We start from the raw sequence: 23,994 nt of genomic DNA, 5'->3' as shown, positions 1-23,994 counted from the left end.
GAGTGTTGGTTATGAAGGATGGTTTGGAAGAATGACTGGGAAGAAAGGGCTTTAAGGCGGGGAGGCGAGATGAACCACAGGCGCAGTCCAGGGCAGTTCCAATGAATAACGCCGCCAAGACTCGTGACAGGCACAGGCACGACTCCTTCAAAGGCTCAAGTTCAGCCACCACTGACATACGATCAAACGGCCTTCACCTTCAAAGATACATTACTGCAAGATGGCGGTTACGAGACCCTAAGTGACATGTCTACATGACTCAAACAATCCGTAGTGGTTTCAAAACTTGCTTTGTTCTCGTTCTAGAAGCTGCTGGCTTTCAACTCGGCACTTCAAATCTGGAGAAACGGAGGTACCTAAGGACTTTTGGCTGCACATGTGATAGAAATTCCCTCACTCACTTGCACCTCATAACTCAAAACAAACCACACTGAAGCTGGCAACGGCTTTAACGAGATCGCTTGCACGAATAGTGTTACACACAAAAATGCATTTTACTGCCGTTCCTATCCAGCTTGTGGAGGCACTGCAGCAGGTACTCCTGTTCCAGTGGGCCCCCTAACTTGCGGCGGTGGTAGGAAGAGTGGCATATATGTCTAGATACACATAAGTATGGCGTCGTCCAAGTAGATACAATATACATACCACACCAACTGCCATGACTGTTCAGATCGTTAGCAATCTGTTGTCCACATTGAAAGGACGGGCTGTTCGTGTTTACCTGACATGCCAAATGAGAGATAACCAGGTGTAGTCGCATTGGCCTTTTGAGTGGGAGTTTCACCCATCCAGCTCAGGAGAGACGATAGAAGTGCAAACCTGCATCACCTAGTCAATACCCTTTCGAGGCCCAAATGTAGATGTAAGCTCTGTTCTTACCATCCAAGCATTCTGCGGATCATTGTCAGTATCAACAAGACTATCGACGACTCCCAGGATGGAGAGCTTACCGGTTTCTGGTAAACATCTATGGTCGTACTAATGTCAGCCCAGAGTACCAAAAACACTGGAAAGATGAGTCTCTTCATACAGCTGCCATAGGCATAGTGCTTGTGATTGTTGAGCCAAAGTCGGCTGGTTTGTCGTCCTTTGGCTGCACGTAGGGGATCACTGGCGGAAATGCCTAATCAGCAATAGCCAGCAGAAGGTCAACGTCAAAAGCATACCGAGATCCGCCCGTCGCATGTCTTTCTTTGAAGACATGATGAATCAGATATATTCAATTTTGCTGACTGGGAGGAAATGTTAGATTGAAGAGATGAGTCGCCCGACTTCTGAAGATGTCTCCAACCCAGCCACGACTTAAACTTGAAGCTAAGGTGGAGGTCTTGGCGGCTCACATTAAAGCTGCTTACGTGGGCGCTCACCACAGGTGTGCCGCTTTAAAAACTGCTTCTTCTCAACTCACCCTCCTCACTTCAACTCACGTTTCTACTTTCCTCCCACTCACCCCTATCCTAGTAGTGGTCTCATTCTATCCTATAGTTCTCAAGCTAACAGCTGAAACCAGAAACACCACTATTAAGTACCTCTAGTGCTTTAGTAAATTAAAGATGACTTAGAGAATCGGAGAAGTTCGGCAGTGCCTCAAAAACTGGTTCAACTTACTGAATTCGCTTCATAGCTTGTTCTAATCTAGCACAAGTGGTGCTAGACTTGAGTCGCAGAGTGGACTATACAGTATTTCATTATCCAACCATTGAAATTCGATTTCGTCAGCCAGTTTATCCAGTTGCGAGGCACTCAAGAGGAGGACTTCCTCTGTGTTAGAGGCTGAGAGCCATGACCATAGAGTCCTCAGCACCATATCCCTTGACGCGGGCTTCGCCATCATCATCAACTCGACAAAATCCAACAGCTCGTCCACTGAAAATACGGCGCTTATAGTTTACGAATCGCGTTCTACTGAGCTCGCAATATGCTGTGCGAGTAGAATGAGCAATAATATCGACGGAAGCTTCACCGAAAAGCATTGCAGTATGAAATTGGTTGATTTGCTGGCTGTCGCTGAGCGCGAGAGATGCTCGGTGTAAGCTTTACTTGCCGCCTCAGTCTTGCGGAACGCCCAGAATGTAGTATAGATGAAAAATAACATTGCGAGATAGAAACGATATTCAGCGTCCGTAAGTTTGCTAGGAGGTATCTCGATATACTTAGACAAGGCGGGCTCGTTAAATGCATGCCACCAGGAAATTGAGTTAAATGTCGACCCGCCTTTAGTATGCGCTGCTGAAACTCTCCTCTCGGTATTTCGTATATTATAGTTCCAGTTTTGGAGCCGTAGTATCCTCTGGTGTAGGGTCTGTAAGTTAGCTACTAAACCCTGGTATTCATAGAGCCCAGGAATTCCGATCTCGATAAGGATATTAACCACCATTAGCGCGAGTACCGGATTCATTTGACGTATTGCTTTAAGTCCTCCTCGAGAGTCAATTAATCTCTTGAGCGCTTGTGTGTGGTACTCCGAGTGCCGGATGTTGCCTATACGCTTTTCAATGCTAGCGACCACTCCTAATGTGACGAGAAAGTCGTCTAAGTGTGCACTGCCTTCAAATACCCTAGCTTGCATCTTGTCGTAGGCACGGGCTCGGTGCCTTAGAATTGAAAGACTCCTGGCTGAGGCTGTTGGCTGAAAGCTCACCTCATGGCTCTCCACTGCGATCAGCGTCCAGAGAAGCTGAACCTCACTTTTCCGGAGAGTTGCTTCCATAACCTTAGGCACCAGTGGACCGGACACCGACCCAAAGATCTCATGAGGAGCCTTTGTCAAGTCTAATGCCCATTAGATTCAAACTTTTCCGGACGGCGAGAACGTCAGTCGGGCTCACAGAAATGCAGCAAGTGCTTGTCAGGTACAGAAAGCTCGATTGCTGTTCGCATGAAGGGGTCTAAACTGCTGGTGCTCAATGATGGCACTAGTTTTGGCCGTACCGCTGTGGTCTTGACCTGCACTGAGGCTTCATAATCGTTCTCTAGTTGTCTTTCTTCCGGGGGTTTCTTCGGAATCTGAAGTCGGAATCTCAATATCTCCGGCTTCGACTTGGGTTTGGGCTGTTGAGCAGAAGCTGTTATGTGGGGCAATCAGTCATATTTCGTGTACAGTATACGTAAACCCGCAGGTACTTGTCAAGAGATGGCATAGGCTAGGTGGTGCTTTGTCTGAGTGCGCACTACCCCGGACCCATGACCATTGAGGACTCCGTGCTTACAGACCTTCTGAAGAGTTTCTAGAGATCTGGAGTACAGGACGAGGGCCTTCTAGGTTTGGAAAGTGTGCCTGTCGAAGTTTGCTTTTCCGTTGGATTCCCAGTCGATCATGAGTGACTTTTGCAGCATGGGATCTTGCTGAAGATCGTGCAGAATCGCGTGCCTTGCCAGCCTCCGGTAGCGAAGAGCGGTTCACAAAAAGGTACTTGTTTGTTGCCATCGAGAGCTGGTGGCCTCAGTGATGGGTTTCAAGTTGAGTTTGAGGTAATTAAGTAACTGACCGAGAAAACTGACTCCCGGGAGCGATCATTGGCTTTTGAAGTACGCATGGTGATGGGTCCTGTATATATACTAGGTCAGGAACCGTAAACCTTAGTTGTACTCGCACGTCCCTAAGGTGCCTTCGTAGCTCAGATAACAATAGTCTCATGAAGCGTTAAAAAATGAGCTCAGGCTGCACGTACTGCTGCTCATCGATTGGTATCGCGGGCTCCTCTGCCGGCTTCCTATCAATAACCAAGTACAGATAGTCGATCAAATTGACTAGTGGACAGTAAGTAGACTGCTAATGTCTGGGCCATGAGAGAGTCCTGACCCCTCTTTCCACATTGGGATCGTCCGCTGCAAAGGATGAATGGTGGGTGAATGGGGATCAAGCCGGCAAGTTAGTCAGCGAGATCCTCTCTTTAAGTACCAAGGATTTTGTTTCCCTTTTCCTCACGAGGCTTGGGCGATCAGCTTCTGGATCTTGATGTTGCTCTTGATCTTCTCGACGAGACGGTGGACCTCAACCAAACGATGGACCTCGTCCATCTCATACCGCACCGAGAGCCACTGTGCACGATCCAGCGATCGTCATAGCTTCTGTAATAGCCTATCTAAAAGGATATGAGAACCCTTCGACGAGTTGGCTGGTCTTGCCTTTGCAAATAACTACGACCGAGTTTAATAAAGCAAGGAACATATGTTGTCCGCGATGTTCTTGCTCCTGAGAGCAAGCTGCGTTTACAACCCTTCACCTAAGTCCTTCTGGACGCCACCACCGTCACAACTTCTCGGGACCAGCTCATACTTGACCATGGCCCCAAACATCTCGACTAAAAGCCATTAGACAGTCGAACACTCTGTCCGTACCGTATCATCTAGTGTTGAATATCTGGAAATCTCCTACCCTGCCTGTAAGTCGCTGAACGAGCTTGACAGTCCGGAGACTGATATGCGACCAATCAAGTTCGGGCTCTCCATACTAACCAGTCGGCTTGATCATTCCAAGTTTGTCAGCGGACCGATTCGGACGTGCTTCCGCGGAAGCACTATCGCGATCCTTATGTAGGACGTCGAGAAGGACTGGCACATCGGTGAACAGGTATTGCTGCTTGCATCCCGACATCCGATGCTACTGTCTCCTTTCTTACTGTCGCTTCCTCTGCCTCCGCGGAAGCTGTGAATCTGCGATGGAAGTATCGAAAATCAGTAGAAAGGTTTGAATCCCTGGTGATTGCAATTCTATCTCATGGTCAATCCGTGTTATTGGCGCCTTCTCAGCCACTGACCATATGATGTCAACAGGCGTGCGACTTCTGTTATGTGCGCAAGATCAAATGTGATGGACAGAAGCCTCGCTGTTCACAATGCGTCACATACCTGAGCGAGTGCACCTATGAAGCCCCCAGCCGCAAAGCGAGACCCAGGAAGCGCAAAGAATCGGCCAGAACGGAGGACAGCACGGACAACATACACATCCGTGTCCAGCACCTGGAAGCATTGCTCGAGAAGTTCACAAAAGGCTCAGCAGGAGCTGGTGTCGGTGCTGGAAAGCAGAATGGGCTCTCAGTCCGGCTCCAAGAACCCGGTCCGATCTCCTCCTTCACCTTGCCAATAACGGCCCCAGATCAAGTTGGGAGTACCGATCACAAGGACAGCCCCCATACGTCCATGGAACTGCCTCCCCTGAGACAGGTCCTATCTCTCGTCAATACATTTCTACAAAAGTTCAACACTGTGCTCCCACTGTTCCACCCCGAAACTCTTCTCCGTCTGGTTCACGACACTTGCAAACTTACCCCTCAACAACGAAGTCCAGTGGCATGGGCGGCCATAAATGTCGTGCTCGGCCTCACGTACCGCCATGGCCTTGTTGGCAGTCCACTATCCAGGTACTCCATCGAATATCTCAACCGAGCCCAGTCTGTATTGTCAGAAGTGATTCTGCGTGATGTTAGGCTGCTCAATGTTCAGGTCTTGGTGGGCATGGTTATACTATTTCAAGGATCGCAAGACTTACAACCTGCCTTGATCTTGATTGCCACGACCATGCGTCTCGTACATAGACTCGGCATGAACGGTCGAGCAGCATCGGCACATCTGAGTCCCGCCCTGGCGAGCCAGCATGCGAATGTCTTCTGGATGGCGTACATCCTGGACAAAGATCTCAGCTTCCGCTGCAAACAGCCGTCGATTCAGCTTGACGATGATATCGACCTCGCCTTACCATATACTCAAGCCGAAGAAGATCGGATTGATGGTATTCCTGATACCGATGCAGACAGTATCGGTAGCGGCATCGTCGCCACGGCTGATGGAACCGTGAAGATGAATTACTTCGTCACTCGCATTCAGCTGGCCGCTCTTGAAGGTGGGGTATACGACTACCTACATTCAGTGCGCTCTCAAAAACGCAGTCCTGAAGATCGATTAAACGCATTGGAGAGTCTGTCTCGCGCTCTTGAGCAGTGGAAAGCCTCCATTCCACCCGAGTTCACCGGCGTTGAGTGTCCTAGAAGAGTAGCTTCTGATAAGCTCTGGTATATTTATATACTGGATGCCACCAGTCTTTTGTGTAAGACTGCCATTCTCCAGGTGCATGCCTGGCATGCCCCATGGGTGACCAGTCTGCGAAGGTATGGAAGAGAAGGAGATATCCTAGAACTGCCGCCTCATTGGGCAACTCTGGTAGATGAGGCACGCGATTTGCTGGTTTTGTTTGGACACCTCGGGTCCATCGACCGTTGGAACTTCTGGTAAGTACTCTTGCTTGCTCCACTGACAGCTGGTTATCCCCATTGTCCTCGGGCCTGTACTCGCCGCTTCTAGATGGTAGTTGCGCTATGGTGGTACCTTAAACTTACAAAACAATGTAGGATCATGGGATGTTCGTACATGACAGCCATGATGTTGTTGACGGCCAACAACATGCACAAACTGCACCATGACAAGCTCTTTTGGGACAAACATCTTGTAGACGCTGGGCTTCAAGTGCTTGACAAGGTCGTAGAGGAGACCAGGAGTGAGGCGTTGCAATGGTTTCATGGTACGTGTGCCGAGTTATTGCAGCAAGCTCAGCAAATGCATGACCAAGCTGTCGTAATGGCAGATAACCATGATTTTTGTTTTCACTTTCCGGAGACCCTATGGCAAGCAGAGGAACAAGGGTAGCATACATAAGAGCTTCCCATGATAGAAGTGAGGGCAGTGATATCAGCCATATAATATCCAAAGTTATTGGCCGCATCAAACAATATAGCTTTGATTAATGGTCGATGCTGCTGCAGCAACTGCTCCTAGTCGTGAATTGATTCGCGTTGCTTCTTGTAAGCGGAAACAATGCTTTACATGGTCTCAGACAATGCTTTGTAATTTCACCTGCACTGAAGGAGGTTCCACGGAAGCTCAGTAGACATCAGCACCATCCTTCCGCGGAGCCCATCATGTCATACCTCATGAATTATTGCGTCGACAATCAATAGCTATCACGAACGGCTGGGAAGAAGTGGCCTGGTGTGCTCTCATGATCGTAGAACTATTATCAATCGCCTAGCTGTGAGGCCAGGCTGAAAACTGTCCCCATGAAGTAGATAAATAGTCCAGATCGTCATCAGATGAAGACTTCCTCTTCTCACTTCAGCTTCTCCATCTTGTACAATCAAATCCGGTCTCAACCAGGGACAAGATCCAGACACTTACCAGACAATCAACCGTCTTTTTACTTACACTTTCTCTTGACTCACAGAACCATGGGTGTTCTCATCGAGGAACATCCAGGAAACGGGACATATAAGTCCTTCACTAAGACCTGGCACAACAAATCTTATCCTCAAATATCCCCCAATCGCCCAGAGCTCAGAGCCGAGGGCAAAGTTGTCTTCGTGACCGGGGCAGGTACCGGCATTGGAAAAGCGACCGCAATTGGGTTTGCTCAGGCCGGGGCAAAGGCCATTGTCATCTTCGGACGTCGAGTTGACAAATTGAAGTTGGCCGCGGAAGAAATCCGAAGTGCGAACACCAATGGGACCACCACTGTGATAGTTGAGGGTGTCGATTTGAGTGACCGTGCTGCTGTGCATGCTGCCTTCGCTGACGCGATCAAACAACTCGGCGGAGCCAGTATTGATGTCTTCGTCAGCAATGCTGGGACCTTTCAAGGACCTGGCTCGGTCGCTGGCTACGATGAGGATGACTTCAACAAGACCATCAAGTTGAACATGGGGTCCGCTTTCAACTCCATCAAGGAAATGTTGCCACTGTTGGGTCCCAATGCCACGGTGCTGAATATCACTTCTGGAATTGCACACATCGACGCCATCCCTGGACAATTTTGGTCCTACGCTGTAGTCAAGACAGCGAATACCAAGATGTTTGATTATTTCCAAGCTGAAAATCCTAACCTGAGAGTCTTCAACGTTCAGCCTGGCGTGGTATCATCCGAAATGAATACCTATGGTGGACAGGATGAAAGTAAGTAGAACAATATTCTTTGGACCCTTTTCTCGCCCGTATCTCAATTGCTGACTGCCCATTCCAGGCGAACTCCCGGCACATTTCCACGTCTGGCTGGCCTCGCAGGAAGCCGACTTTCTCAAAGGGAAGTTCGTCTGGGTCAATTGGGATGTGGACGAATTAAAGGCACGCGCTAGCGAGTTGAAGGACTCCAGACTCTTGAAAGTTTTGTTGCATGGCGTGCCGATGTAATTGAAGGCCTGTGGGGATAGGACGTATAGTACTGGCTCCCAAGTAACCAGTTATTGATAGCAATCAACTGGGAAAAGCATCAAAAATTTCTCAAAGAATTCTTGGTCGAAACTCGAAGTCGATGTTGGCTGGTGAGTCTAAGGTGGCTCCTGGCATTAGGATCTACTATTTACCGACTAACCCCTGACTTCCACAATAGCCCAATGTCGTAATTTTGAGGACAAAGAGGAGTTAGCCAAGCATTTGCTAGGAAGGAACTACGAGCCGCCCTCGTGTTCTACAGAAAAGCTCTATTTGAGCGAGCAGTCCTCCGTACTCGAGGCCTGTGCTTCTGACCACCTGGCACGCTCCTAGCAGCGCGTTCTAAATGTGGCGGTATGTGAGACTGAGACTTACAGGGCTCCTTGCAAATAAAATAAGTCGACATTCTTGGTCCCACTGCCTGACTCGAAGACCTCCTAAACGGATGCTACAATTGTCAAAATGCTGACACTGTGCAGGAATACCAATAGGTATTGAAGAATTGGATGTTAAGTGGGTCGACACGGGATTGACTTTGCCAGACCTTCGTATTCCCAGATGTCGTTTAGATTACGTTTCTAGTTAAGTTTACAACTTGCCGAGCAGGTTGACAATGAGCGGAATGCTGTCACCTGAATGTGGCGTACCGCAAGTTCTAGCTGAGACATTCCACCTATAGCCTTTCATGTACGGAGACACTATTGAATAAGTTGACTTGTTCCCTCTCCTAAGTACATTCCACAGGTAGCACTGAGAGGTTGTAAGTGTTGGGCAAATTTTGGACACCATCACGGGTCAACAAGATGCAAGACACCCTTGAGGTCGAGATCCAGGAGATCGTCGACGCAGCACATCGATATCAGCAATGTCTTGACGTGGAAGGCACCAGTGGCGCCTCGAACGGGGTTGTCCAACCGGCGAACCTACGAGAGAGCCGTCGAGCATTGCTGGAGACTCTTAACAAATGGAAGCTCATCGCTGCGGGTCCGACTGAACAGTGGGAGCAAACCACGATCAATGTGAGTATTTCGTTCCGTTCGCCTGCCAACGTGTAACAACCTAATTTCACATTAGTACTGTGCCGAGTCGTGTCTCAATTGGCTCTTGCAATTCGACATTCCAAGGCTCGTCCCTCTGGATGCAACAACAACTTACTCAGAGGTTGCAGAAGCCGCCGCAGTTCCAGAACAGGAGCTTCGACGGATCATGAGGTTTGGAATGACCCAAGGTCTATTTTCAGAAGCGACCCCAGGTCAGATTGTGCACACACCATACTCCGCCGCTTTTGCGACAAACGAGGACTATCGGCAGGTTGTTCTTCTCCAGACTGGCTTCTTCTCACCAATGATGAAATGCTTGGCCGAGGCGACCAAGGCCCACGACGCTCCATCGAGCATGAACACCGCGGCATTCAATATTGCTATGCAAACCGAGAATTCCTTCTATGCACATGTCGCCAAAACCCCTGAGCTTACGAAACGATTTGGCTCAGGCATGCGTTTTTTGGCAGGTGCTGACGACACAAGTCCAAAGTTTCTTGTCGAGTATTTTGACTGGACAGCACTGGGCAATGCGCATGTTGTCGATGTTGGTTTGTCTGCCTTCGTGAGAGATTCATGCTAAAATGAAATAGGTTGGTGGTTCGACCGGCCACATCAGTGCAGCACTCGCCAAAGCATATCCAGCATTGACATTCACCGTGCAGGACTTGCCACCTATGATCGCCAAAGCAAATGTGTCACAGCTGTCGCCGGATATTTCTGGGCGGATCGAATTCGTGCCACACAACTTCTTCCACCCTCAGCCTGAGACTTCCCGCGATGCTGATGTGTTTCTGTTGAGAATGATCTTGAACAACTGGACCAGTTTAAAATGCGAGGAAATATTGACCAACGTTGCTGCTATCATGAGACCTGGTGCCGTGATGCTTCTCAACAACTTTATGCTCCATGAGCCAGGTACTGTGGGAAAACGCGCCGAGGCACTCGAACGTGCCCGTGATCTTTTTCAAATGGCTGCAATGAATGGCATGGAACGAGATCTTGATGGTTGGAATGAGCTAGTCGGCAAGATCGCAGGTTTGAGGATCAGGGAGGTTATACGACAGCCAGGTTCCTCACAAGCATTAATCGTGGTTGATAAAGAGGCGTCCTAGTACATTACAGAGGGCTCAATCGGTGCCCTCACACAACATGGAGTCTGGTCGCATGGTCAATATGATTAAAAATGAGCATAGCAGGGACCAATTAACCAATCTTTCGCGGAGGTCTGTACTGCTTAATGCAGGAAGCTTTCCTCTAGGATCAGTCGCAAACCATGGCCTGGAATTTCATGCAATGTGACTATTTGTCCTACCTTTGCTAATCGTGCATGTCCTATGACCTTGCATTGGTTGCTTGGTCTCCACCAAGAAGTGCTGCTCTGTAGACTCGTTCCATTAGAGAGACCATGTAAAGCTTGAGTACCGCGGCAGGAGTAACGAGTCACAAATTGGATCAAGATTATGAGAACATGGCATAATCATGTCATATAGTGCCAATCATAGATTGACGACCATCCCAAATTTGAGTTGTGATATTCAAAAGCTCTTGGAAAGTTTCAAGGGCGAAACCCCAGATCACCCAAAGGCTGGACGGATTTTAAGGCGGCAACTGAGAGGTAAGGCTGCGCAAAGAGCAGCACTGAGCTTTTGCCCGAAACAGTTAGTGTCTACGGGGTAGTACTTTGCACTTTGAGCAATTTTAGTCCCCGAAGTTCATGCCCGGTATATCTCAACTTTCGAATCGTTGCGACATCTTGTCGACGGTCATTTCTCACAACGCATTGGGTTTTGGTACCACCAAGCTTGTGCTTGTCTCGTCATGTCACAAAATGCCCTCCAGATCTCCCGAGGGATATTCAGCAACGCATCCTATCCTTTGCGAACCATTACCTCGAACCACGAACTTTGCTTCCAGTGCTCACGCAAGGCGCGATCCCTTCAAGCCCGTCATTTCTCCTCCACTCGACCCAGCCATGCCGCCTTGGGAGAAATGCGAAGAGCCCCATCGAATGCAAAACAGCCGTCGATGAAGGCGAAGATGGCTCTTATGGACAAGAAAGACGTTGGAAATGATCTTGGAAGACTCCCAGGCACTATCATCCTACCACAGAGATTGAAGGACTACCCAGATGGACTGAAAATGAAAGCACGCGTACTGTGGAGGAAATTCAAAGATAGCGCCATCGGCTTGTCCTCGTCAGTGTCTCACTTGTATTGTCCGTCGTTATTCGGAACTAATTCAAAGCAGGATCATATATGCATCCAAGTGGGATGTGCCCAAGGATAAGAGAACCGGGAAAAGGAAGACTCGCGCTATGTATATGAGCGATCGACTCGCCTTGGCTGCGCATTTTCACATTCGATTGAATAACGGGATCTCAACTGGCAATCTCAAGGATTTACACGCCATCTGTGCCGATGGCCTTCACAACCAGTGCCAAAAAATGATCGAGCGGCAAAAGGAACTCCGTCTTCCAGAGCAGCCCTGGAAAATCCTCCGATACTCTGGGATTGAGTATCCTTCGTGGATGATGAAATGGCCATTGAGCTTTTTCCTCCCTCGTGCGGCCGTTCGAGTGGTTTCCGATAGAATGACTGCGGTCCCTTTCGGTACACAATCTTTTATTCGCGAATGCATTGTTCGAATCAAGTCAGTGCAGCTCTTGGGTACAGAGGGAAATGTTGAAACCCTCACCGAACATGTTGTTCTGCAACAATTCATTTTGGAGGGAGTGGCAAGGGAGTGGAAGATCTGGGGAACGATCGATCCCACCAAGGAGGAGCTTTTGGAGACTCTCAATGGCAAGAAAGGCACCAGAACTAACAGCTTTGCCGACGAATTCAGGGAGAGGGTATCATCCGTGACTGGTGCCTTCTAGTTCCTGTTGGTTAGGGTCCCCCGCGACTGTCAGTTCAATCGAGACTGGTGCAGATTTGGGTGCTCGACATGTGCGTACAGAAGGCGACCCATGCAAACCATCCCAACACGTGGATCACTGGCCTCGAATCTGCAGGTGCAATTGAGGGAACGCTCTCCGAAGCTGGTGCTATGCCTGCCAGGGAGGACTGCCTACGACGACTCAAGCCAGTGTGGCAGGATGGAAGGACAAGTGCTAGGCAATAGGCGCTCTTCTACTGTTTAACTGGGCAGTGAAGTTTCAGAACCATGTGTGTGTATCAACACTCTTGCGCGTCTTTGTCCCTTTCAAAGCCTTCGCTCTTAAGATGGCCACAAGTTCGGCCACCAGCTGTACAATTGCAGAATATGTATAAAAAAGAAATCATATGATGCCTTTAGCCTCCACTACAGCTATGCCTTCTACTATGGCTATGCTGGACTGCTTGTCTTCTGTAGAACTTCCCACTACGGCAGCTTTACATGTTCCTCGACTCGCAACCACATATCCTTTTGAATCCACAAGCCATAGTTAACACTGCGCATCGGCTTCGTGGGATCCACGAAACTGAAATCAAACCGCCTCATCAACTCAAACATGGTCTTGAGCAATTCAATCTTGGCGATCTTCTCCCCCATGCACCGATACTTACCATGGCCAAACACGAGATCATGCGACCTCTCCATCTTCGCCATTGTCTCCGCATCGGCCTCGAGCCATCGCTCCGGACGGAACAGGCCCGCGTCTGCGCCGTATGCCGCGACGTTCTTGCGGTAGATGTTCCACGTGCACATTCCGATCTCCGTGCCTGGAGGCAGGTAGATGCCGTTGTGGACGTCACCTTCCGGTCCTACTTTGCGCGGCAGCAGGCCCGTCGCCGCCGGGTGGTAGCGCAGGGCTTCCTTGACGCAGGCATTGAGGAACGGGAGGTCCAGCGCGCGGCGGTGCGAGACGATCTCCGTGAGCGGCACGTCTGCGGCGTCGCATTCGGTCTGCAGGCGCGCGTACACGCGTGGGTTCGAGATGATGTGGAAGAGGCCCGAGCGCAGGATCGTCGCGGTCGTGTCGGAGCCGGCCAGGATCTGGAGCAGGTTCTCGTCGCCGATTTCTGCTTGCGTCAGGCCGTGCTTGATGAAGCTCTGCGTCATGTCGGCTTTGGTCTCCTTGTTCTCGCCGAAACGACGTGCGATGATGTCGCGTGTCACCGCTTTGATCTTGCCCATGCCGACTCGATCTTTGACTGTGGGCAGCACGGCCCGCTGGACCGCGGGGATGCGCATTAGCTTGCTCAGTATGGGCACTGCGGACATGAAGATCATGGCTGGCATGCTGTTCTCCATGGTCTAGTGGATCGTGTCAGCATATCGAAAGCTACTCGAGTTTCAAACTCTAGCACGACCAAGGACGCGACTCACTTTCACGTATGCGTACATGTCCTTGTCCTCCTTGACCCAGCCAAATGGTTCGCTCAACGTTAACGAGGTAATGACATCTAGCGTGAAATACTGCATTGTGTTTGCGAAGTCCATCGGTTTGAGTTTGGATCCGGCGCTGATATACTTCCGTTTGATCAGGTCGAACAAGGACCACAAGACCCGATCGATGTCGAGTTCGAGGTCCGGATTGTCCTTGCCGGAGTACTACATGAATGAAGATCTTTAGTTCAAGGGAATTCTTTGCATCGGTCACCGCGTCTCTGAGGATTCGAGGAAGAGTAAATCTAGACTTACTCCAGCCGTGACCCTGTTTCTCATCCTGATGTGCTTTTCTTCATCGGGCTCGGAGAAAAGATTCTCTCGATCAGCGTCGAATTTGAATGCTCGATACCAATCTCCCCGACTATAGGTTGAGCGCACGGCACACATCTTCCTGATCAGGTCTTCATCGCTGGTGACAAGTGTGTTCGGCCCAACTCGAGCGATGGGTCCTGAATGATTTGCATGTCAGACATCGATCACTGGGAAGGATGCCAGGCCCAGGGTACTCTACCATATTTATCACAGGCCTCGGATAGACTCAAGTATGTTCTGTTGCGAACAGCCGACTGGATCATCCATAAGCTGGAAAGCCCTGCCAGTGGCGGCCCCTTGAAGTGTCGGAGGCGTAGATATGATCGCGTGGTAGAGACGACATAGTAGGTTAATAGCGACAGGGGCAAGATGAAGTGCCATGTCTCTGATATTGTGATAAAGATCTCCTTTAAGCCTGGAACACTTTGAATTTGATCCATGTTGCTTCTTTAAGGTTTGAGACCTATGGTCTGGCTAGGTGGACTGGCTACCTATATACCATGCATTTGGCAGTGCTAGAAACCAAACCTTTACTAAAGAGGTCTGAACGATCAGCCACTTGTGCTAAAGGCGAGACACCTGTATCTTTCGGTCAGAGATGACGTGTGATGAGGACGACTGTTGCAACGTGGTGGACAATAGGACGCAAAGCTGTATGATAGTCGGGCGGGACGATACATCGATCTTTGCGGCATGCTTATCGGAGATGCAGCGCAAGATGAAGCTCGGCTAGAGTGTTTTACTGCATTAGTGTTGTGATCACTGTTCAGAAGAAGTATGAATGGCTGCATTATTGTGGACTGAATAGACGTTCTCCTCATCTGAGTCATCTCCTCCACGCTTAGCGTAAAGGTATGGTATTTGAGGGCATGGGGTCGGGCTTGACGGCAGAACTCGAATCCCGTACTCGAGAAATGCCACTGCTCAACTCCGGAATGGAACGCGAGAGGCATAATGATTTTAATCTGTAGTATGATCTGGCGGTTTCTGGCCATATACCACAAAGCTTTTTATTCGCAGATTGATTAGACAATGGGGTTTCAATTGTGGCGATGAATCTGGGAATACTCACTATTGAAAATATGCTCCCCTCCTCAACATCCTTGAGCTCTTCTTAAAACTCTGCATACGCATTTCAGTCTCTGCTTCAGACCAACCAAATGCCCTTTCCATTATTCGCAATCCAATTGACGGCGTCCCCATGTCTAGGTTCAACATTTCAAGCAGACCGATCTTTTGATCTAGGTCGGTGGTTGCATAGGGAGTTGTAGGGGTTTCAAAAACATTCTCGACAACATTCACAAAGCCTCTGTTGCGCAAGTTCTTGGTGAGTTGTGGAGGAAACCTCGAAGAAGTCCCCAAGATCTCGGAGGCTGACATCAGCTGGTCGCACATTCGTGTGAATTCGGAAGTGATGGCCGACTTCCCGCCTCTGCGGATCGGTCGCATGTAAGTGCAGGCAATTTCAACCCAGCCACCAGGTTTGAGGTGAGTATATATCTGATTGAATAGTCGGTCCCAGTCGCGGATGCAGTATAAGGGTTCTCTGATGTGGATCAAATCGAAACTACTCTTCGACCAACTCCAAGTCCGCTCAATATCATCAATCTCGAATGAGCAGTTCGGAGGAACAAGCAAAGGCGCTATGGGTGCAATATCAACCCCGATTACTTGAGCCGATGGTGTCTGATCTGCTACTTCGATGGGCCATAGTCCCGTCCCTGTTGCTAGATCAAGAATTTTCTGTGGTGTAGAGCCGAGTGGAGCAAGATAAGGTTTTCCAAGCAGAAGTTTATGCTTTTCATGTTGAAGCACCATTCTTTTCTGTTCCTCTGTATCGATCGGTAAACCGTACTCATGGCGACCATAGCTTGGGTAACAGCGGTTGTTCTCCCAGACACCCTCGTGGACCGTGGAGCTTATCGTCGTTGAACTGGGCGTAGGGCTGCTCGCACCATCGCTGTATCCTTCGTCATCGAGGTCTGGAAGATGGTCTGCAGAGCGGCTATCGAAGAATGATTGCGATGGCACTCCTTCGGGGAGGAGTTGTGGTATAGAAAGCAGCCACTGATTGTCTTGAGCACAATTTGAGTCTTGCTCTTCTCCAGGGTATATCGTAGCGCTTGCTTCATCCATTTCTTCGTAAAGTTGCTGTCGAAGGTGTACCGAAGGACTTCAGTCAACTTGGGAAAAGACCGTCGTGCCAACTTGCTGTAAAAAGCGTGTAGTACTTCGCGTTTCGAGTCCTTCAGTGAGATGGTATGGGTAATACTGCTGGACTTGAGAGAACACGCCATTATGTGTCCACAGACGGAAGGGCCTAAAGGGGATCAGCAGAAATTTTCATTTATCGGAGATTAGACTGACGGTCGTGAGTCAATATTTCAAGCTCGAGAGGTATTCTGACGTTTACTCCTGTCAAGAGGCTATCAGCACAGTCGAATTGAATCATCCAGTGGGGTTGAACAAATGGACAGCCTCCTGGTATACCGGAAAAGCGCAATAGACTAGTAATTGTTAGACTTGGCTTGTATGAGAAGGAGATGCAGAACAGCAGGGGTGCCTCGTACTCATATCTGGAAATAATAGGCGGATAAAGATGGCAAATGAATAGATCGTAGTCAGTCCAGCAAGGAGTTGAACATGTCAACTACTCCGTACAGGCGGCCGACCAGAACAACCACTGACTGGCACTTCGAAAGGCACCAATCCCAACTTCGGATGGAGGTCAAGCTCCTTTGCACACGGGTTGTTCTTGACATTGCCGTCAGGCATAACACGGACTGGAATATGAAATCATCTGGACTGAAAGGGTGTGAGCGGGATTGAAGGGAGTTCGGATGGCGGAAGAGTCTGACTTGAGATAGGGCTGGGGAACGGATCAGAAGCCAGGATGCCAGCAGTAGCCCTTGACAGAAGCATAGAAGACGTCATAAAGAGCACAGGTAGTCCATATGCCCATTGGGGATCTGACAGCCAGCCACCACCTACTCTGACACATTGTGCTTGATATTTGTGTGGGCGGCGAGTTCAATCTGTTCTCATCTGCCCTCCAGGACAGGGAGTCGAGGTGTGATGTGCACTGTCGCTTCCCCGGAGCGGATGCATTTTCGGGTAATAAGCGAAATGCAAGTCGATCGATCTTCAGATGACGCATGGCACGAACCGAACCAGCCCGTGTCTTGATGGCGAAGATGGGCAAGATAATGCGCTATGCTTCGAATCCCTGAAACGGTTTGACAACGCAATACTGATGATGCCAGTACGGAGTACTCGATACCTACGGATGTCACTCGTGATTTCGTATCCTCCAGTTGGGCAGGATTGTAAAAAACGACAGGTCTAATCAACCACCAAACTCAGCGCAAGCCATGGCGCAGGGTTAAGATCAGGAGAACAAAGTACGCCTTAGCGGGAGGAAGCGTTCATGTCTGTCAATTGGGGAGCGGAGCCGCAAAACTGACTTCACGCAGAGCAGACAGGCATTAATTCACGATCAACTCAGGAGGGGATCCGGGCCTCGTAATGGTCAGTGCAACAGTATCCGGCTGCCTCGAACGGTTTCAAGGACTGAGAGAACATTGAACCGGATTAAATTAAACACAACTTGACCAGTTTCATCTTGCACTTTCCACAATATTTCAGGGCCATTATAGGACCAACAACAAAGTCCGAACCTGCTTCAGAACCATAGAAATCAATCTCGGGTTGTGTTTGCCCACTGGCAGTGGCACATCAGTCAACTGCTCGCGCCGGCGGTCGAAGTGCCAGGTGCGGATACGACGGACTTTATACTGACTTCATAGGTGCACCACTCCCAATAAGGATACCTAACTCCAGGTGGTAAAATCAACGGCCCGGGAGCGATAGGCGCCAACCGGGAAGGGGGCCAAAACCTTTGGTTTGCAGTGGCTGCATCCAGCACCAGCACCGCCTGTGGTCACTAGAAACATCCACGGACCACCACAGGTTGGCCTCGTCCGTGCCAAGGAGGTACCCAAGGCTGCAGGGACGTTGCAAGCAGGCTTTAGGCTTCAGGCCCTCGGGCTGGGGGCCAGCTGGGAGGGCACCCGCCACGCGGTACAGAGCACACTGGCAATACTCGCACAATTGGTGATGCACTAACCAAAACTTAACCAAGTTTCTCTTCTCCCACCCACTGGCCCAACCACCTCAGACGCAGCGTCAGAGTCACCCTGCGATCTTGTCTCCCCCATCCTCACTCCTGACAATAATTGCCCCTCGACCGTGGGAAGTCGGTCGTTGGTTGGCCTTTGCCAACGTCTTCTTCTCTTATCTTCTTTACTATTCTCCTTTTCCGTTCTCGTGAACCTCTTCACGTCCCGATTGCACCTTTGTTTTCTCCGTACATAGCCCTCTTTGTTGTTGCGTGATCAAACGCCCGCTTCGATAGCATACCACATCTCACCTGCATTACCAATCGTCTGATTCCAAAGCCTACCCTTCAATTCAGTCACACACCAACTGCCAACTTCCAGTCCGAAACCTCAGCCCATTCACCTTTGCGCTCTGCGACCACACATGCCTATAATGGAGCCTATACTCCCCACCGACGACATCGAGATGAGTCTTTCAGACGACCAGCAGCCCAACACTTGGGCGGAGCCTCCTGCTCGTCTGGCTGCTAGATTCTACAGGAAATCAACTGCACGCAGGAAATCTTCTGCCAATTCCTCCCGCAGAAGCTCACTCTCTTCCATACATTCGCATTCCTCGGCTCTTTCCAGTCATGGTGGGCCCCACAGTTCACATGTTGCACAACATCTTCGGCGGGCTTCAATCATAGAGAGCAGGAAGGCTCGGTTGGCGGATAGAGCGGCCCACGCCGAGCAGGTCAGACTACGTGCTGCCGCGGCGAAAGCATCCCAGAGAAATGCATACAGTGAGGAAAAGTCTTTGGCGGCGCAGGCGGCTCGAGAGAAATTGCTCGCCGATATAGCCGCACGTTGCGAGGAAGAAGTAAGACGAGCCAAGAAGATCGCAGAAGAAACAAAGGAGAAGAAGGCCGCAGAGCTAGCTAAGCTCAAGGAAGAAATGGCTGGGAAGTTTGCCGAGGCGGCTCGTCGAAAGTCTCTATATCAGCAAGGCCTGAGGAGACCAAGATCTGGGTCTTTGGCTGCCGTGGAGGAGAAGAAAGCCGCTCCAGTCATTCTTAAGCGGTCCAACCGTACCTATGCAGCCAAGATCATACAACGTGCCTGGAGGCTACATCAGAGGCGGAAAGCTATTGGTAATTTTGCTGAACTGCAGATAAACCTTGCACGTACTCGAGAGGCTTCCTTCGAGGATCTGACGCGATTGCTTGCTACCGAGAGAACAACAACAACTACAACGGCACTGCTTAAACTAACCGGCATCTTGGATGGGGTTCAGGATGAGACTGAGTCAGTTCGAATCTTCCTCAGCTCTTACATGATTGTGGCGCATCCTGTTCAGGCTTTGAGCCACGGCGGAAATGACCCGCAGGAACAACAACTGGTGGGAAAGGCGAAGAGTCTGGTAGAAAGTTTCGAGTCGTACTTCCAAAAAGTGCTGGCCAGCCCTCACCTCACTAGTGTGCCTTCGACCAAGGATCATCTTGCATTTTCCTTTAACGATTTCTGCTCTACCTTTGACGCATGGAAGAGCCAGGATCTGAATGTTTTGATAGATATTATGGTCAATTCTTTTGTGAACTTGGATTTGATTCTCCAAGCAACCAAGAATGATCATGCTGGTCATGTTGGGGATGATTATCTCGATGCAGTGCGACAAGAACAGATTAAACTGCTGGCGAGATTGAAAAGGCTTGCTGGACCTGAAGCCGCCTTGACTCGAGTTAGGCTTGCTGTTAGAAAGGCTCGCAAGCAATACGCCGCCGAGAAGCGACAGAAAGAGATCAAGCAGGTCCCGAGGGCCACAACCCCTAGTGCCGAGACGATCAGCTCCACCCAGGGAACATTGATCACTCCTCCATCTACACCAAGATCGGATGCCCGGGAACAATCGCCAAAGACTTCGTCAATCACCGATAGCCTTGGACAGATAATGACCGTTCTACCATCCAACCGAGAGATTGCACATGAAATACAGGTCAATGGCACTTTTGAAGTACAGCAGCGTCCATGGACCGATGCCAGGAAGGACCTGATGGACTCTCTCCAGACAAGCATGCGAAATAGTATGCAAGATGGCAGCGGGCAGGCAACAACCAGATGGACTCACGCGATGGCGGTCCTCATTCGAGAAAAGCTGATCAATCTTGTTAGTCCACGACACCCATTGTATGATCGAATTGATGGCTTTCTGGATCCTACCCTGATAACTCAGCAATGCCGAAATGGAATGTTCTCTTACAACTCCTTTTTCGAGACTATCGCCAAAATTATCAGTCAAATCTGTTCTCCGGGAAGGGACGATGCCATTGCAGCATTCTCATCTAGCAAGGGTGATACGATTGAAAGACTTTTCGAGCTCATAAACATCATTGATCTCATGACCCTGGATCATATCAACTTTCAATTTCGGGTCGCTGCACAGTCCGTTGCTGAACGCGGTCACGAGCACGAGATAGTATCATTCGAGCGTGATCTACAAGACGGTGTACATTCACTAGAACGAACCAAACTTTGGTGGACCAATGCGAAAGCGAGCGTGTCCTCTGCAAACTTGAATGGAAACACGATATACGTTAGGGGACTGGTTGACTTGGTTTTCCGAAACGCACATCTTGAATACCGAGACTTCCCGGAAACTCTACAGTTGGACTATATTCGAATGCTGAAGCTGAGGGCTCATGTTTTCCAAGCCATTGCCACTTCATCCATCTTACTTACGACCAAGATCCGCCTCAGACGTAATCGAGAGTCATTGTGGACCAAGGACGCAGAGAGATTGATGGCATTGAATTACCTCACAACAGGAATTGAGCGAGTGGTGTCCTTGGTGGCATCTTCACATATCATGCCTGAATCGACTAAAGAAGGAGTATCAAATTTTGTGGGAAGGGTCCTACCTCCCGCTGCCGCTGCTGCACAGCATGCTGAACTCGCTGAGCGTGACCGCCAAGACGCGATTCATAGTCAAACAACTTACGACCCCTCCAAGCTCGACGACACCCGAAACGAGTCGGAAGACATCTTCACCGAACAAATCGCGAGCTTTTTGTTGAAATCCCTTCGAGAACATGTTTTCGCAAGGCTCTCAGCGACCGGCACAACCGAACGTGTCCGGACAACCACGGGTGCAGCCGAGTTTTTGGCACGTATCGGTATGCCTGAATTCCTCGAAGAGGTCAATCGCATGGTGGCTCTTCTGGAGAAGATCCGCGCTGTCGATCTCAAGGCCCATGGACGCTGGTATGACCAGGTTGCTGACGATGTGACGACTACTGCTTGAACGAATAGCCTTATGGGCCATAAAGCAGACGGATTCTGGATGATAATGCGACAGTTATGGACTGGACAGGTTGGGGCGTTATGAAGCATGTGTGCGTGCGTGCGTGGATCCGGAGTTTGTGCGTTTTGCATTCACCGTGTTGATTTCTTCATGTCTTGATATTGCGATGATCCTTGACTCCTCATGAGCTCTGTTTGCTCCATTCAGGTCGGATCAATAATTCCTACTGGAGGGAACATAGCAGCGCAGGTAGTTGGGAATACATAAACACAGGCGATCCTCCGTCTGCATTGCATTTAGCATATAAACAAATAACACCGTCTGCTCATGGTACATGCACACACAAATATGGATATTCCATCATTAACTCACCGCCCGTAGAATTGATTATCTCAAATTCAACTACACCGTTATATCAGCTACTTGCTAATATAAAAAGTCTACGTCGTCAGAGTTTAGAGCAAATACAATTATAGAGTTATTGCTAGCGAGCCTGTATGAAAAACGGGTGGCACCGCAAACCAGGCGCTAAGAACATTTCGAGTATTTAAGGCACTGTTTCTTAGCCTGAATATATTTTTGTCAAAGGGATTGAAGTAATAAAAACAGTATTATTCAAGTCGCCGTCTCTCAGAGTATATTTCTATGCTATAGTGAAGCGTGAGGATCATAGGAATATCTCACGGTCTTGTTCACTACGAAAGGACTGGTAGTATACATGACATCAACTCTGTAGCATTCGGCCTCTGAGAATACTTCATTATATATTGGGGGCACGCAAGGACCGTCTGTGGACCGTCACCCACATATCGGTCTGCAAGTGAATCCCGAAACATCTCGTCTTCCAGGGGTCCAAGGGGTTCATAAGGCTGAACTCGAAACGACGAAGTAACTCCAAGATCACCTTATTCAGCTCGATCATGGCCACGGTCTTACCCAGACATTGATACTTGCCATATCCAAAGATGAGCTCATTGTTTTGCTCCATGGCCTTTAGTTTCTCGGCAGATGATTCGTCTCCGCCCTCACTCTGGAGAATCCATCGCTCCGGCCGGAAAGCGTTCTCGTCGGGACCAAAGAGAGCCGGTGAGTGGTGGACCTGCTTTGCCGAATAGCTAGATTTGGGTGGATTTAGTAAATTGGGAATCTAAGCGCGAGGTGAACCTACGCAATCGAGATGCCACCAGGAACGAAGTGACCGCTGATGGTGTCACCCGCGGGCGGAGTCTTTGGTCGTCAGTAACCACAAACCCTCGATCTGCAGGTGCTTACCTTCTTCGCCAACATTCCTGCAATAGGCGGATACCACCGCAACCCCTGCACACTGTCAACAGAGCAGTCAACTCCTGGCACCAAAAGTACTTACCTCCTTGATGCACGCCTGCAGGTATGGAAGGTCCCTCGCTTGGGCATTGGAGATTACTAGGTCATTCGAAGGTATCTTTCCAGCTGTGACTGCCTCGTCGATCTCGGTCATCAATCTCTTATACGCCAGCGGACTGGAAATGATGCCGCGCAGCGTTGCTCGAAGCCCGGTGGCAGTTGTATCCGACCCGGCGGCCCTGTCGACCCTGTCAGCATGTCGTTAGCAGCAACTCAAAGGCAAAATCAAACAATTGCATGACACTCTCCGACTCGGCTTCTTGTTGGGTAAGTCCATGCCGAATGAAGCTACCAAGCATGTCACTGTATTCGCCCTTGGCCTTGCCATCGGGTCCAAAGCGTTTGGCGACCTGTTCTCGTGTGATGGACAATACCTTGCCTAGACCAAGCTTGCTGCTGGCAGAGGGCGCGAAGAGACCAAGAAAGCCGATGTTGGTGAGGAACTCGATGACTCGAGGGATGCAGCAAGTGCAAAAGATGCTGGGAAAGATCGTCTCGAGTTCATGGATATACCCCAGGTTGTCATTGTCGTCCCGGAGATCATGGAATTTGCCATCGAATGACAGCTTGCTCATAATATCGCTGGTGAAAAACTGAATCTTCCGTGCCAGGTCCATCGGAATCATTTTTCCAGGGCCACTGACGTATTTCGTGTTGATGAGATGGACCAATTCAAGTACGCAATCGTCGATATCCTGCTCGAGAGTGAGGTTTTCTTTGCCGGAATATCCAAATCCCATTCTCCGCCTTAGATCCTCGTGTTTGGCCTCATTTCGATTCGAGAGGACGTTGTCTTGTCCCGGGTTCAAACGCATGGCAATGTACCAGTCCGACCGCGCATAGGGCGACCGCACCGCCGACATGCGACGCAAGACATCTGGTTCTGCCGTCAACAGGGTGTTTGGGGCTATTCGCACCAACGGCCCATATTGCTGATGGAGGCGCCCGAATCTGTCGTAGATGTCGCCGCCGAGGTGAGTTTTGAAGAGGGGAAAGGACGGTCAATCCCCAGAGGCGCGGGCCCGGGATATGGCTGAGACGGGTGTACAATCGTACGTAGAAGATGGCGACCAGTAGCAGGCTGATCAAACCCCAAGTGAGCAGCGCAGGGCTGGTGACCACCATGCTGGTGGATGTGGTAGTGACGGGACAGGCGACGGAAGGGAACTTGATCTATGGAAAAAGTCTAATTACCAAATATCTCAAAGCTATCAGTAAAGGCTTTATAGGACTGCGTGAGTGCAACGTTCATTGAAGCAAAGCCAGGAAAACCTCCCTGAGTGATAGT

General features: G+C 49.7%; 9 protein-coding genes across 9 annotated transcripts; 5 read left to right on the top strand and 4 right to left on the bottom strand.

Annotated features, from left to right (window-relative positions):
• Positions 1-506: 506 nt before the first annotated feature.
• On the bottom strand, positions 507-1,203 carry LTR84_002165 (uncharacterized protein; the record flags this gene model as incomplete). Its single annotated transcript, XM_064845779.1, has 7 exons — positions 507-596; positions 646-662; positions 722-819; positions 880-891; positions 951-967; positions 1,031-1,110; positions 1,167-1,203. 7 exons carry the CDS (start codon positions 1,201-1,203, stop codon positions 507-509), a joined length of 351 nt encoding a protein of 116 aa, XP_064706633.1.
• Positions 1,204-4,661: 3,458 nt separating this feature from the next.
• Positions 4,662-6,231, top strand: LTR84_002164 (uncharacterized protein; the record flags this gene model as incomplete). Its single annotated transcript, XM_064845778.1, has 2 exons — positions 4,662-4,688; positions 4,777-6,231. The coding sequence occupies 2 exons, from the start codon at positions 4,662-4,664 to the stop codon at positions 6,229-6,231; spliced, it is 1,482 nt and encodes a 493-aa protein (XP_064706632.1).
• A 989-nt stretch (positions 6,232-7,220) lies between these two features.
• On the top strand, positions 7,221-8,175 carry LTR84_002163 (uncharacterized protein; the record flags this gene model as incomplete). Its single annotated transcript, XM_064845777.1, has 2 exons — positions 7,221-7,941; positions 8,009-8,175. 2 exons carry the CDS (start codon positions 7,221-7,223, stop codon positions 8,173-8,175), a joined length of 888 nt encoding a protein of 295 aa, XP_064706631.1.
• An 824-nt stretch (positions 8,176-8,999) lies between these two features.
• LTR84_002162 (uncharacterized protein) lies at positions 9,000-10,351 on the top strand (the record flags this gene model as incomplete). Its single annotated transcript, XM_064845776.1, has 3 exons — positions 9,000-9,215; positions 9,271-9,783; positions 9,830-10,351. The coding sequence occupies 3 exons, from the start codon at positions 9,000-9,002 to the stop codon at positions 10,349-10,351; spliced, it is 1,251 nt and encodes a 416-aa protein (XP_064706630.1).
• Positions 10,352-11,057: 706 nt separating this feature from the next.
• Positions 11,058-12,117, top strand: LTR84_002161 (uncharacterized protein; the record flags this gene model as incomplete). Its single annotated transcript, XM_064845775.1, has 2 exons — positions 11,058-11,434; positions 11,487-12,117. The coding sequence occupies 2 exons, from the start codon at positions 11,058-11,060 to the stop codon at positions 12,115-12,117; spliced, it is 1,008 nt and encodes a 335-aa protein (XP_064706629.1).
• Positions 12,118-12,602: 485 nt separating this feature from the next.
• On the bottom strand, positions 12,603-14,365 carry LTR84_002160 (uncharacterized protein; the record flags this gene model as incomplete). Its single annotated transcript, XM_064845774.1, has 4 exons — positions 12,603-13,478; positions 13,551-13,775; positions 13,866-14,062; positions 14,125-14,365. The coding sequence occupies 4 exons, from the start codon at positions 14,363-14,365 to the stop codon at positions 12,603-12,605; spliced, it is 1,539 nt and encodes a 512-aa protein (XP_064706628.1).
• A 631-nt stretch (positions 14,366-14,996) lies between these two features.
• On the bottom strand, positions 14,997-16,061 carry LTR84_002159 (uncharacterized protein; the record flags this gene model as incomplete). The annotated part of the gene is made up of 1 exon (XM_064845773.1): positions 14,997-16,061. The coding sequence occupies one exon, from the start codon at positions 16,059-16,061 to the stop codon at positions 14,997-14,999; it is 1,065 nt and encodes a 354-aa protein (XP_064706627.1).
• A 2,415-nt stretch (positions 16,062-18,476) lies between these two features.
• LTR84_002158 (uncharacterized protein) lies at positions 18,477-21,323 on the top strand (the record flags this gene model as incomplete). The annotated part of the gene is made up of 1 exon (XM_064845772.1): positions 18,477-21,323. One exon carries the CDS (start codon positions 18,477-18,479, stop codon positions 21,321-21,323), a length of 2,847 nt encoding a protein of 948 aa, XP_064706626.1.
• Positions 21,324-22,083: 760 nt separating this feature from the next.
• Positions 22,084-23,569, bottom strand: LTR84_002157 (uncharacterized protein; the record flags this gene model as incomplete). The annotated part of the gene is made up of 5 exons (XM_064845771.1): positions 22,084-22,438; positions 22,492-22,550; positions 22,596-22,640; positions 22,690-22,885; positions 22,938-23,569. 5 exons carry the CDS (start codon positions 23,567-23,569, stop codon positions 22,084-22,086), a joined length of 1,287 nt encoding a protein of 428 aa, XP_064706625.1.
• Positions 23,570-23,994: the final 425 nt, after the last annotated feature.

This window comes from Exophiala bonariae (assembly GCF_035927105.1).
Source record: "Exophiala bonariae strain CCFEE 5792 chromosome Unknown scaffold_12, whole genome shotgun sequence".
In the NCBI taxonomy this organism is placed as follows: Eukaryota; Fungi; Ascomycota; class Eurotiomycetes; order Chaetothyriales; family Herpotrichiellaceae; genus Exophiala; species Exophiala bonariae.
The sequence above is the reverse complement of the archived record's forward strand: the minus strand, read 5'-3'. Positions and strand labels throughout refer to the sequence as shown.